The sequence below is a fragment of the Bos taurus genome, chromosome 10 (genome assembly GCF_002263795.3).
Source record: "Bos taurus isolate L1 Dominette 01449 registration number 42190680 breed Hereford chromosome 10, ARS-UCD2.0, whole genome shotgun sequence".
Lineage (NCBI taxonomy): Eukaryota > Metazoa > Chordata > Mammalia > Artiodactyla > Bovidae > Bos > Bos taurus.
The window spans coordinates 55,695,090-55,710,578 of record NC_037337.1 but is presented as its reverse complement, the minus strand read 5'-3'; the positions used below and the strand labels follow the sequence as shown (position 1 = coordinate 55,710,578).

The following is a 15,489-nucleotide window of genomic DNA, read 5'->3' as shown; positions in this document are numbered from 1 at the left end:
TCCTTAGATGAGTCCCTCCAACCTCTCTGAGCTGGTGTTTGATTTCTGAAATGGATATACTAATCTCAGAAATATCTGCAGAAGAGGTTTCTAAACTAAAGTGTTATATAAATGCTCAATGAGGTTACCATCATTATCTCACCATGAGAAGAATTGGTAAATAGTTTAAGCCTATCACAGTTGGTGAACTGGGAATCTAGAAAATCTGAACTCAGAGAACAAATTTGTGTTTGTTGGGAATGAGTAAAGTCTAAGGATACAAACTTCCAGGAAGGTAAGTCCTGGGGATGTAATAGATAGCATATATGTATATATATATATATATATATAGTATAGTATTTATAGGAAACTATACTGTATCATGGAGAAGGCAATGGCAATCCACTCGGTACTCTTGCCTGGAAAATCCCATGGACGGAGGAGCCTGGTGGGCTGCAGTCCGTGGGGTCGCTAGGAGTCGGACACGACTGAGCGACTTCACTTTTACTTTTCACTTTCATGCATTGGAGAAGGCAATGGCAACCCACTCCAGTGTTCTTGCCTGGAGAATCCCAGGCACGGGGGAGCCTGGTGGGCTGCCGTCTCTGGGGTCGCACAGAGTCTGACACGACTGAATCGACTTAGCAGCAGCAGCAGCATACTATATCATGTATTTGAAAATTGCTAAGGGTAGATATTAAAAGTTCTTACTATAGCCAAACAATATAACTCTGTGAGGTGATAGATGTTAGCTAAACTTACTGTAGTGATCATTTCACAATATGTACATTTATCAAATGATTGTCTTGTGCTCCTTAAACTTACACGATGTTATGTATCAATATCTCAAGAAAATTGGGAAAAAAAATAGCGGTAAATTTTGCTTTTGAGTGAATCGTATGCAGGTTTTCCATGTCATTGTGCAGATCCAATGCCAGTTAGTGATGAAAATATGTTTCTTTGGTATTTGGCCTGTACCATGAACATGGGGCATGTAACCCTGAAATGCAGGAAAAAATCATGTACTTTGGGAGCCTTGATGTCAATTTGGGAAGCAATTTAACCAAAGAAATACTCTGAATTCATTTTCTACAAAACAATGATTTATACAAAATATGATGAAACAGATTTTTTACATTATGTATTTTGTTTTCAGTAAATGAAATTTAGCATCTGAAAATTATAAAGGCCTATTCAGGTATCTGAATCTCAGCCCTGAAAAATGTGAATGTGTGATCAGTAAAATAAGGTGATACCTCAATGAGAGACTCCTAAGCAATTATGTATTTTATTTCAGATTAAGTCTCTCAGCAAAGATCTGTGAGAGAACAGTCCTGAAGCGAGTATTGAAAGAATTGTGGAAGCTAGTTCTTAACAAAATAGAAAAACAAATTGTTCTCCCTCCTCTGACAGATCAAACAGTAAGTATTCAAACTCATGTTTGATTATACTTCCAATAACCCATCTAATTGGTTTTTGTTTCAATGAATGGTTTTGATCCAGATGAAATAGTAATTAAATTCATTTTGGGGGAAAAGGGTTTGATATACAATGGCTTAGCAAGGATCATTCCAATGACATTTCCTTATATGAATCAGTTTTATTTTCCGTTATGGCTGGATGTTGAATATAGTTTCCCTGTCTTATACAACAGGACCTTGTTGTTTATCGATTCTATATATAGTAGTTTGTATCTACTAGTCTCAAATTCTCAATCCAACTCTCCACCACCCCCACTACAAATCATTTTTAAATAGTGGAAATAGTAGTCAAACTTCACACTTGCTTGATATTTCAAACTTTCTCTCTTAAAAAAAAAATGTATCAAAGCCTAACTTATGGGGCTATCTCATCTACACAAATCATTTTTTATTTAATTTCATTATGAAACTTCACCCCAGAGGAACAGATATATGCTAGAATATGCTTGCAGTGTTTCTTCCTGCAATTTTACAGTTTAAGATGATAAATCTAACCCTGCTATCTGGAATCTTTTTTTAACCTTTTGCTTTTATCAATCACCTTTGCACTTGGACATAAATATAGGTGATATCTTTTAGTGGATTTGATGGACATGATTGTATCAGACACAGTGAAATAAAAAGGAACTAGAAAGATCAATGACAGCAAAGTCAGACAGTGATCAACTGCATATACCAGCCAGCTCAGTTCACATATCCTGAGCCAAGCAAAGAAAGAAATAACCCTAACAAGCACTTGCTATGGTGACTGAGAAAGACAAGTTGATATAAATAATGAGTAATTATAAACGAATATATTGACACCATTAATCATGCACATTCAGTGAAATTTAGCCAGTGAAATTATATAAAAAATATTTTCTTGCAAATTGTTCCAAGGTGCAAAGATTCATGTTTGTTGATTTACCACCAGACAGTGAGTGTTAAATATAAATGACTTCGAGTTTTACTTCATGCCATGAGTATGTGGTATAATCATAGCCTACACATATGGGTAGCCAAATCACACTTAGAAACATACACACTTACGTCTTATTCTCCTATAATACATAATGTATTTCTTTAACATCAGCTAGCTTTCACTTAATTGGCCAATAGGGGAGGCTGTCAGGGCAACCTGCAAGTTGGGTTGCTTTACTTACACACTTTATTTACATTCTAGGCTACTAATGAGTATTCTGGTAGTGCTTCCGATGTTTATTCTGATGTTTTTCCAGCTTTCCACAGGGCCTTGAGGTGCTAGGGAAAAACCTCTGGCTGAGGAAGGAGTTAAGAAGGCAGGGCTCTGACAGTTTGGATGGCATGTCAGGAGGACCAACTCCACCTTCAGCTCTGGATCTTGAAATTTTGTGTAATTTATTTTAAGGGGTAGGGAGTGGAGGGAAGGAGTTGCCTCTGCTACAAATAAATAAATAAAAGGTAAGCTCACTGACGTAATCCACATTGTACACTAAACTAGCTGCCAGAGCAGTAACTCAGTGAAACTTCCAGAAGTGGGATGCTTGTGAGGACAGTTGTATTGCCAGATACAACCCTAGATATGTGCTAGGTATCCAGATCCAATTTGTAAAATAGACCAAATTTAGGCCATATAAAATAAAAGTCACAAGTCACAAACATAATCAGTAAAATAGAGAACACTGTCTATTGACTACATTTCAACTTTGTTACTGAAGATCTTACAAATTGTCTCTCTCCTTTTCTGTGTGTGTGTTCCTAGGGACCCCAGATGATTTTCATTGCAGCTAAAGATCTGGGACAACTCTCCAAACTGAAGGTAATAAGAATATGTCTGTGAAAGGTAGTGCACTGACTACAGTTCTGTGAGAAGCCAACCTCCTGTTAGTAGTGATATCCAATACAGAAGGACTAAGGATGTGTGTCTGAGATTTCACAATCTGTTTTAAGAAGAAATTAGAGTAAAATGGAGGGACTGAATTGTGCTTTCTTCTTCTCCCCACACCATATATTTTTTTGTATTTTCCAATTTGTAGGGCAGTGGGGAATTTTTGACTGTGTTGAAGCATTCAGGATTACTGTTTTGAAATAAATTAGAACGTATATTTTCATTTTTATAGTGAATTGGCTTGGTATGAAGAAAGGCAAAGAGTGCTCCACAGAAACCCAGTAAAGTCTAGAGAACTCTTCAGGCAAGAAACCTAATGCAGGAAAATAAACTTATCAAAGCAGACATTGAGCTTGTCAAGATAATCAACCCCATTATAACAAGGATTTGCTATATAAACAATCCTACCCGTTATTATTGCTTGAGAGTCACAGGACTTTGCAGTTGCTTAGGGAACCTCAGATTTGTTTTCCCTCTAGAGTAGAAATTTGACTGGTTAAAATACATATTGTTGTTCTGTAACGGACTTTTTGCACTTAGCACAACATCCTGCAGTTTCATCAGTGTTGTGGCATATAACAAGAGTTCCTTCCTTTTAGAGGCTGAATAATATTGTATTTGTAAGTACATACCACTTTTTATTATACATTCATTTATCCATGGGCCACATATAGGCCAAACTTGTACCTGTAGTTGAAATATATGTTCTTGTTCTATTTCTACCTGTGAGAATATGGTGTAGCATGGGGGTAGTTTCCAGATACTGACCACCTTCTACCTCAGCTGCTTCCAAATATGTGACACTGGCCAAAGTACTGAACATGTCTAATTTTCAGATTTGCCATTTGTAAAGTCAAGACAGTGTTAACCCTTGGCTCATAGGATTGTTGTGATGATAACGTCTTCATTATCTTTGCATGGTAACTGCAAAGAGTATGCCTCTGTCCACTCACAGAGGGCATTCTCTTGTCTCTTCCCCAGGCTGGCAGCTCAGGGTTACATATCATTGGGGCTGTTTTGTGTGTACACAACAGGGGAAAGATCATCCACGTGACTGCACCTTTGCTTACTGAGTTGAAATAGATGCCCATTAATGGCAGTACCTTGTTATATCACCTACTTTGTCCCCTTCGTCAGAAGAAAAGTTAAAAGCCAGTAATCCATTTAGAAGACAGAACCATCACATGAGATTGTTTCTCACAAGTATTCAGTGCTGTTGGTGGTTCAGAGGGAAAGTAGAAGGTAGATGCCATTGTCAAACTATTGTTTTGGATCTTGGATCTCTATCATTTTCTTGATCCCTCTTATTACCTCCCTGAGATTTCTATCCCCTCTTTTGAAAAATGGATTTATACAGCATTTAACTTTCTCATAGAAAACCTGGAAAAGTGAAACATCACAGTCCCTTATTACAAAAGAAATGGCCTTGGCAGTGTGTGTAGATCTGTGTGACATCAGGAAACAGATACTGCATCCCCTCCAGCTTCAGCTTCCTGAGTTGAATGCTTTATCAGCTATAACTGTTTCAGTTTCAAGTGATGGAAAGCCAGACTAACAAAAGCAAGGAAAGAATTTATAGCTCCATGAAATTTTACAGTTCTGGGCTAACTCTGGTTTCCATCACTGCTTGATTAGGAAGTCAAACAATGTTACAGAAGCCAGTTACTCTTTCAACTCTGTTCTTCCCTTGTTTGACTTACTGCCTTAACAATCCTCCTTTCCTGTTTGGAGGACAGTTCTCTGCTTATATCTAACATTTTTGAACTTGAAATTTTATAGAAAAGAACACCCACCTTGATGCAGGAAATTCTAGCAAAGTCCACAGGCGCATCATCAGTGCTAATGCAATATTATCACCATTCCCAAGCTAACCACTGTGGCCTGGGGGATGACATATACCATTGGGCTTAATTCACATACCCACACCTGAGCTGAGGAGTGCTGTCAATCCTGTTCAAATCTTATGAACACTAAGTGAGAGAGAGACTGGATCCTCGGTGGGCATATGTATGCTACCTGGGAAAAATCAGAGTCTGCAGAAACCATAGCACTTATATCCCTTTAGTGGCCTCAAAATTTCTTCAATTCAGTGAATTCTCTTGATTATAATAAACTAAAAGCATATTTTGAATAAAATGTCCTAAAAGCATTAATTCATTAAGACTGAAATAATCCGAAGGACTAAAAATAGAATCTTGTTGTTCATAGGTGATAGAAAAACAACTTAGTTTTAAAACATATTTTTTCTATTATTGTTCCTCGAGTTTTTAAAGTTATTGGTCCATTTAGTTATTATTATTTGAATTACTGAGCAATAAGTCTTCTATATTGTTATGTAAAAGATTAAGATTGTAGCCAAAATACAGAACTACCATTTTTTAATTGAAGTATAGTTGATTTACTATGTTGTGCTAATTTCTGCTGTATAGTAAAATGATTCAGTTTTACATATATATACATTGTTTTTAAAATTCTTCACCATTAGTGTTTACCAGAAGATATTGAATAGATGTACTTGTGATATACAGTAGGACCTTATTGTTTATCCATTCTACATATAATGGTTTGAATGTGCTAACCCCAAACTCTCAATCCATCTTTCCTCTACCCACTTCCCCCTTGACAACCACAAGTCTGTTCTCGGTGCCTGTGAGTCTGTGTCTTTTGTAGATAGGTTCATTTATGCCATATTTTAAATTCTACATATAAGTGACACGTTATGGTCTTTGTCTTTCAGATTATTTCACTTAGTAGATAATATCTAAGTTTATCCATGTTGCTGCATTATGTACATGTACTACATCTTTTTAAAATTAAAAAAATTATACTGGAATATAGTTGATTTACAATGTTGTGTTAGTTTCAGGTGTACGGCAAAGTGATTCAGTTATACATATATCCATTATTTTTCAAATTCTTTTACCATTTAGATTATTGAGTAGAGTTACCTGTGCTAATGGTAGGTCCCTATCAGTTATCTTACTAATGTGTATATGAGAATCCCAGACTCAGTTTATCCATCCCTGTCATGTTTCCCCTTTGCTAACCATAAAAGTCTGTTTCTTCTGCCCATTTTTCAATTGGGTTGTTTGGGATTTTTTGTTGTTGAGTTGTATGAGCTGTTTGTATATTTTCGAAATTAAACTCTTCCTAGTTGCATCACTTGCAAATATTTTCTCCCATTCTGTAGGCTTTTTGTCAAACATTGTACATTTGATTAGGCCCCATTTGTTGATTTTTGCTTTCATTTCTATTACCTCGGGAGAATGACCTAAGAAAACATTGGTCCAGTTTGTCAAAGAATATTGGCTATGTTCCTTTCTAGGGAGAACTGCAAATTTTATAAAATGGTTTTCCCATATTTTACTAGAATGTTGCTTCCAATGTTTTGTTTTCATTTCAAATCCTGGGTCTTTTAATTTTTTCATGTATTAGTTTGAAAGCAGATTGGATACACAGGTAAAGTGTCATTTGAAATAATAGTATTAATGAGTAAATTCAGCAATCCTGTACAGAAATATTAACAAGTGACTACTTTACTTAAACGAACACAGAATCAAGGAACATAGAACAATGAAGGAAACTAATTTCTTTTCTGCTTGTGACTATGATTTAGAATTAATTTGTTAAGCAGGATTTATTCAGATTTTTACATATTCTATACTACTTCATCCTCTGGAACTTTATAATGTAAGTATGCCCAACTTATTACTATTTTATGGGATCAGATTTATCTGGCATAACATTTTTATGGACAGGTGATACAATATCAAAACCAGTTAGTAAAAATACATCTGGGACAATGAATTTCCTGCAAGCAAGCAGTAACACATTGACAGCCTTTTTCAGAGACTACCTTATTTGAATAAGTTGTTAATCATTTCTTATAAGAATTGTATTTTTATGTAGTACCAACATTTATTATTTATTAGCATCTATTAAAAAATGTGACCACACCGAAAAGCAGTCAAGATTGACAAAGCCAGAGAGATTTATTTACTTGCCTTCAAGCATTTCTGTCTATAATTTTGCAAAAATTTCCCATTATTCTTTGAGTCTCAATAGGTATTTAATATCTTTATTTTTAAAATATTAAATGGACTCATATGTTTGTGGTGAAATTCCCACATCAGAGAAAGATTCAGTGAGATGCAGAAGTATAAACTGTGAATGTAGCATTATACCAAGTTTTGAACAATATTCAAGGGCTTGTGATTCCATTCAAGCATATGGAATCATTTAAGACATTCTGAAGAAGTACAACTCAGTTACCAAAAACATAGTAAGTGCCTAGCAGGTGATAATTGCCAAGACAGGCACCAAAAGTTGCAGAAGTGAGTAAAACATAGGGATTATCTTTAGAAAGTCATGGCACCTGCTAAATGACAGAGTAACATAAGGATTGGAATAGAAAGATGAGCCACTGGGTGTGACTGTACAATTTGTACATTTCACAAAGTATCCCACAAAGGAAGTGAATGACGGCTGAATTGGGGTCCATGATCCACTTGCTGTGCCCCATAGAAAAAGAGGTACTTTTTATTGCTGAACAAAGACACTGATCCCTTGACCAAGCCATGCATTCTCAGAGCTATGTCCACCCATATTGACTTTCCTTCTGATTCACAGAGACACACTTATCTAAGTTAGAAATTAAGCTCTGGAGGACAAAAGTCTTTCTTTTATGAAACAATATATCTCAGTCACCTAGAACAGTACTGGCACATAGTAAGCACTCAGGAAATATTTGTTGAATGCTGTTGACTAGAATAGTGGATGCCCTGGGCAGATGGTTAGGAGTTTAAAAATTTTTCTCCAGACAAGTTTTCCTTATTGTTGTCCTCTACCATCATTTCCCTAAATACCTTTAGATGAAGACAGAGTTCATAGTGAACAATGAGGAAAATTTGTTATTATGGAAATCAGTTCTAAAATATTGATAACTGAATTTAAAATATTAAAAACCTCCAGAACTGAATTCAGTTAATTCTTTGGGAATTTTCCTGTTAATGACTGAGCATTAAGGGGATCCTAGAAAGTGAGTAAAGTGAAAGCATTATACTTAAAGTAGATTTTATCAGTAATAATTGAATGAGGCTAAAATTTACCTCTTAAGTCCTTTCCAAGGTTGACCTTCTTCAGTGTGACAGAACAGAAAGCAGAGATTAATGTGGAAAAACTTGGACACACATTTTCCAGGATTATCTCTCCCCACCCCATAACATTACTTTGCAGGTGAAAAATAAAGCCATATATGAATCAAAGCACTGCTTTTTAAGTTAACATGTAGTATTTCTTCTTTGGGCAAAATGAATTTTTATTAAATATCTGACAAAATTGTCATTATCATCATCATCTAAATGTGTTCATATGAAAAAGTTATCTCAAATGGGAAATATCTGTATACAAGGATTATACACATTTTGTTTGAAAACAGTTTTTAAACAAATGAACTGGTAATTTTATAAGAAATTGTTCACCTGTTTTCCAGGAGCACATGATTCGAGAGGATGCCAAGGGTCTGACAGCAAGACAGTGTGGTATAATGGAGGTGGTCCTGGCTACCATCAAGGTAAGATTAGAGAGTCCCTGGATATGTACCCCCGATGCGTGTCTGTAGAGCTGTACATCCACAGACATGGTAGACAGTTGTATACAGACATTCTGGGAGTGTGTCAGACTTAGCCCATACTATGTCATTATTATATCCATATTACTTTACCCTTAGAGTTGCTTTCTTTGTATACCTTTATAAAATGGGTAAGAAATCTATGTTGTAACAGATGTTTTCAAAGAAAGACAGATACCTCCAAAGTCCAGTTAAATATCAATAGATGCTTCAGGGGACTTAGAGTTAATGGAATTTCTGTTTGTGTTTTCAATGCTTGTTGAAATTATTTTGGAAAATCAATTTTCTCTTCTCTCTCAGTAAAGATAATAATTTAGTTTTCTGCTGAAAACCCAAAGGCATTGCATTGTGTGCATCAATGTTTCATAGCTAAAGTTTGGCCTAAAAGTTATTATAGTGTGGGTTAAATATAGGTAGATCTCAAAACATAATGTCGGAATTGTTTTCATATGTTCCCTTACAGATGTATATACATACATTTAATATTTATATGTGAAAGTTTATTAAAGAGTGAGATATTAATCCATCTTCTAAATTTGGACTGTGTCCAATGTCTGAATGCTTCACAGGAGGAAGCACCTTTTACCAAGGAAGTGTAGCAGAGACTTGTGAGCTACCAGAAGCCATTTTCCAAGCACAGAATAATCTCACTGGATAGAAACAGATATTACAACAGGAGTCATTAAAACAGAGTTCTATATGACACCCCACAGAGCTATTACCTCATGATTTTTGCAGTTTCAGCGTTTAATAAGAGAACATCTTTTGCTGCTTCAGTGGCAAAAACTGAAAAATAAAAGTTGTGAGGTGACAGAGATGGAGTTTCTAAAGACATATCCAGAGTATGGGCTGGAAGTATATAAATATTGTGCAAAATCATTTTTAAAAATAGAAAACATGAAAGAAAGGAAAAATACAAAACCAGCTCTTTTTAAGAAGAATTTTCATAAATATGTGTAAGAAATGACTGCCCTTTGAAATTATACCAGCACTCATGGCTACAGAGGAAAGTGCTAGGAGAAAAAAATAACTCTGGGGCACACACTAAACAGGTAAAAAAATACGGTTATAGAATCAGAATTCAGCCCTTAATAGATTTTATTAGGTCAATGTATGACTCTAAGAGAACAAGAAAAATGTGTTCTGTGAAAATAGATAATGGCCTTCATTGTACTGACAGACCTGGCCCATGTCCCCTAACTCCAACTTTTCTCTAGTTCTTCTTGATGGGGACAGATGACCACCTCCTACAAGACTAGTTCTGCCCAAACTCTGGGATAATCCCGATACCCAAACAAATCCCTCTGGTCTACATGTTGACATCTCAACTATACTGTCTTCCTGCCCAGGTCATTGGTAATACTTTAGTTCAGCCTCAGTGACCAGACACTTGCCTTGCCCTTTAAAAGAAAGACTACTCCCTGGTATCTTGGAGAAGGAAATGGCAACCCACTCCAGTACTGTTGCCTGGAAAATCCCATGGATGGAGAGCCTGGTAGGCTGCAGTCCATGGGGTTGCAAAGAGTTGGACACGACTGAGCGACTTCACTTTCACTTTTCACTTTCATGCATTGGAGAAGGAAATGGCAACCCACTCCAGTGTTCTTGCCTGGAGAATCCCAGGGATGGGGGAGCCTGGTGGGCTGCCGTCTATGGGGTCGCACAGAGTTGGACATGACTGAAGTGATTTAGCAGCAGCAGCCTGGTATCTAAGATCCAGTAAGTGGGTCCATGTCATTATCTTGTTTCCCAGGACTGGAGTCTGACCTTGGTCCTTCAGAACCTCGGAACCTGAGGTCAGGTCTTCTTCAGTCTCACTACTCCCCAGCTTATCCTCTGGGGTCTCCAGACTACACCCACTCTACCTGCTTTGAGAGCCTTTTACTCCTGTCCTCTGCCCCTCTGCCAAGAAGGAGAGTCACCTAATATTTCTTCCAATGGCCCTGAAGTCAGTTTGCCAAAGCTGGGCTCCCTTTTATCTTTTCTGATTCTGAGATTTACCCTGATTATACTACAAGGCACTGCTTCTAATGGTGACTACAAAGGAATTCAAGAGAAAGAGGAATACTACTTAAAAGAATTGTAGTCTTGAGCTAGTGATTCAGTATTTTCTGGGGGCTCAGCAAGGGAATACTATCAGGTGGAGACTTCATGGGAAAGACATTCTTATATTGAAGTAGTAGACACTATCCAGGCTAATTCCCAAAGGCTGCCGACAACATGATCCTTAATTCTTCTTTAGGTGAATTTAAGCAAATAAGCTGAACATGAGAAAGTTAAATTGAAGGAAGAGGATGCTATGGAGTTTGTAGACAGTAGCTGAAATACTGTTGTGCATTCTTTCAGTCATCTTTCACGTACATACATCCTCTCACCTGATCCTTAGAAACATCCTGGGTGTTAGGTACACCAAGAATGATCATTCACATTTTACAGATGAAAAAGCAGGTTTAAATTGTTTGCCTAAGTCCAGAGTCACTTGTAATTGGCAGAGTTGAGAAAAGATGCCAAACTCTAAAATCAGTGCCCTTGCTTCTATGTCTTATTTCACTAAATGTTAACAAGGTGTAGGAAAAGGCAACAAGCCAAAATGGGTGATATCCCTACAGATAGATTAGTTCTTTCTAAATTAAAATACCATGTTTTAGTTATTTAGATTATTTTCTAATGATTTAAAATAATATGAACTCATTCAACCTCTACACAAGTACTGATGAAAATATTAACTTAAATACTAAAATTCTAATTAGACTGGGTTATTTTGGCATACCAGTCACAGGTAGTTTCAACTATAAGTCAAAAGTATAGAACATGGCACAAGAAATAGTTACCATGAGCTGCTGCAGCTAGCATGGTTGGCCTTGGAGGCATTACATTTACCTGCCAACACTGAGCCAAGTCAACAGCTCTGAAACAGCCAACAACTTAATCAACATGTGCAAGCTGCTGCAGAGGCCAGTGCAGAAACTCTACTTAAAGCTGAGCTTTGGAGTCTCAAACTCATATCTCAGGAAGATTCAGGACTTAAAAGAGAGTCCCTGAAATGTGGGTTTCTTTCCAAGAAGAAAAGAAGAGCTTTTTCCGCCAGCATGTACTCTTGACTGTATCGTGAATCTCAAGACTTAATTTTTTACTTTTTTAACTTTAAACCATGCTCTAGTTATTTTCTGATGAAGTTCAAAAAACATAGGGGAAGAAAACTGGCTGGTTGTATTTTTTTCCAACGTTCTAAATTACCCTGGAACACTTGTTATTTGTACCTAAACATGACATTCTGAAATGTATGGAACCTGAAAAAATCAGCAGAGACACAGAGGTAGAGAATAAACACATGGATACCAAGTGAGAAAGAGAGGGTGGGATGAACTAGGAGATTGGGATTGACATATATATATATTTACGCTATTGATAATACATGTAAAATAGATAACTGAAAACCTACTAAATAGCACAGGGAATTCTACTCAGTGCTATGTGGTAACCTAAATGGGAAGGAAATCCAAAAAAGAGGGGATGTATATGTCCACTTTGATGGACAGTAGAAACTTACACAACATTGTAAAGCAGTCCAATAAAAATTGAAAATAAACACATGCATTAGGGCCCTCTAGAAATCTGCATTTCTTGGTGTTCAGGAGAGAATGTGGACTAACTATGAATATCTATTCAAATACAGCCTTGAAAAATCCTAGATAACACCATTTCTGATACTCAGGATTCCAGACAAATAACAGGACATGGAAGATTATGCCTCTCAGGCTCTTACCCTGACCAAGTCCTACACAATCCTGGTATCCATTATTCAAGAGTCAGTTTTGGTGGCTGTTTCTTACTTAGCATGTTGTCTTTAATCATTTGTAAGTATCGTTTTTGCATTATTTAAACTTCAGGTGCTCACGGGAGGAACCAAACAACCTATCTAGTTTGGAGTACTGCAATTCAGAAATCATTATTTGAGAGCTTACCGTGTGGAACAAAGATGATAAGCAGTAAAGAGGTGACTGAAAATTAAAGAGATCTTGCTCTTAGGAACAGAAACATCCACAATCCATAAAATATGAGAGTTACTGACAAAGTACTGGGAAGTGCAGAGAGGGTGATGAATTCTCTGTGAGTGGCTAGAGGAAAGCTTCCTGGTGAAGGAGGTTTCAGATCATTAAATGGGAAAGCAAGGCGGAAAGTCATCACAGGCTTAGAGAAAAGCTTGGGTGAAATGTGACTGAGGTATGGGGTAGCCTAAAAACTTCAAATAGGCTAATGTAGAAGGATATCAAGATTGGTTGAGAAATAAAGGGAATATATAGAATAGAAGAGACACATTGACTTGGACCCAAAGTGGTGAAGCATAAACACCAAGAATCTGAACTTCAGTTTGCTGGCAAAAGGGAGGAAGTAGCATATTATGATCCAGTATATTACAGAGGACTCCTATTGTCTTAAAAAATAATTTCTTAACTATCAAGTATTTAAAGTAACCTCAGTTGTTAAAAACAAGTGATGATTATATCTAAATTTGCAAAACAGATCATCTGCATGAATTTTCCAGAAGTCTGATACTGGTATTGGAAGGAAAGAGAGTGATGATGGGAAATTTCTACCAAAATGGTACATGTAACCAAAGAAGTAAAATCTCCCAGCAGACTTGAAATATTAGCATATTTCCATAAGCCAGTAAATATAGTGTGTGAAAGATCTTCAAATATCTGGCAAATATGAATGCTTAGAAGAATATAGCATTTTTTATTGGGATTATAAAAGGGATGGCTTGTTAACCATGCAGACAGTATCCTGATGTTTTAGTTAGTAGTTCTATTTTTTTTTTCTCACAAATCACATTAAGGTCTGAAATGTTCTACTTTTTCATTTTTTTTTTTTTTTGCACTCATGAAGAATACAAGAAATACAAATATCTCTGTTTATTTTTTAAGATAAAGAAAATGATACCTCATACAAAGCTCTTTCAAGCCCCTCATCACTCACCCATATATTAGTGAAGCAATGTATTCCTTTATGAGGGTGGGAAATCTTCACAAACATCAGAAAGTGGATATAAATGTAAAGAAAATATCTGGAACTACATGAGGAATACCACTGATAGAGTATCAGAATAGTGGGTGACATTTCTGCTTTATTGACTTTGCCAAAGCCTTTAACTATGTGGATCACCACAAACTGTGGAAAATTCTGAAAGAGATGGGAATACCAGATCACCTGACCTACCTCTTGAGAAACCTGTATGCAGGTCAGGAAGCAACAGTTAGAACTGGACATGGAACAACAGACTGGTTCCAAATAGAAAAAGAAGTACGTCAAGGCTGTATATTGTCACCCTGCTTATTTAACTTATATGCAGAGTACATCATGAGAAACGCTGGGCTGGAGGAAGCACAAGCTTGAATGAAGATGTTCATTGGAAGGACTGATGTTGAAGCTGAAACTACAATACTTAGGCTACCTGATGCGAAGAGCTGACTCATTTGAAAAAACCCTGATGCTGGGAGGGATTGGGAGCAGGATGAGAAGGGGACGACAGAGGATGAGATGGCATCACTGACTCAATGGACATGGGTTTGGGTGGACTCCGTGGGTTGGTGATGGACAGGGAGGCCTGGTGTGCTGCGGTTCATGGAGTCGCAAAGAGTCGGACATGACTGAGCGACTGAACTGAACTCAAGAGAGAAAGACTAGAGTATACAAGTTACTGTCCTCTCTTGTGGGAGTACTATTAGGACTTAAGAATGTATTGTCAATAAACAAAATGAGTTATCACATATAAAATAATGAAAACAGTTCCTATTGTATAGAAAACTCTTCATAAATATAACCATCATACTACCTGTGTGCATGGGTGCTCAGTCACATCTGACTCTTTGTGATCCTGTAGCCTGCCAGGCTCCTCTGTCCAGGGATTCTCCAGGCAAGAATAATGCAGTGGGTTGCCATTTCCTCCTCCAGGGGATCTTTCTGACCCAGGAATTGAACTTGCATCTCCTTTTGCCTGAGAATTGGTTATTTTGAAGGAGCTTCTTTCCACTGGTAAACCCAAGACCTCACATATTCTAGTACAACTAGATTTTTTTTGTTTTCCTCCTTTCCTAATAAACCACTCATCTCTCTCAATGATGCTATTAAATCTGACTCTTTGCCCCAAGTAACAGTCCAAGTCCTGTCCTCCATGCTTTTGGTTTCCTGTGCACAGCATTTTCACACTACAGGGGCACAAAACCCCTAAGATTTCTGGTGCTTTCTGAGACTCCCCTCTAGGAAGCAGTGCTGTTCTCTTTCTGCAGGAGTTTCTAGATTAAAAGGCAGGGAAGGCCCGTTGAAAATTAAGTAATGATATGTGTCAACTTACAAAAAAAGTCATGTCAGAGATGGAATAGGGTGATACAGATGCTATAGGGCTTGAGGAGGGGACACATATAAAAGTGGGAAGGATTTAGGGGAGTTAGCAACTACCATGAACTCCAGAAATCAGGGAAATAATATGAAAGAGTGATCACAAAGGACAGATGACAGTTCACTGGCTGGAAAAGAAAGATAATTGTTTTCAT

The 15,489-nt window shown here is 37.0% G+C and overlaps 1 protein-coding gene across 1 annotated transcript in view; it reads left to right on the top strand.

The window, feature by feature from the left end:
• The window catches only part of UNC13C (unc-13 homolog C), a 685,158-nt gene that overhangs the window by 610,117 nt on the left and 59,552 nt on the right, over positions 1 to 15,489 (top strand). Inside the window, 3 exon segments of the mRNA NM_001206460.1 lie at positions 1,277 to 1,400; positions 3,181 to 3,237; positions 8,798 to 8,878. Of these exon segments, the coding sequence (NP_001193389.1) occupies positions 1,277 to 1,400; positions 3,181 to 3,237; positions 8,798 to 8,878 (262 nt within the window).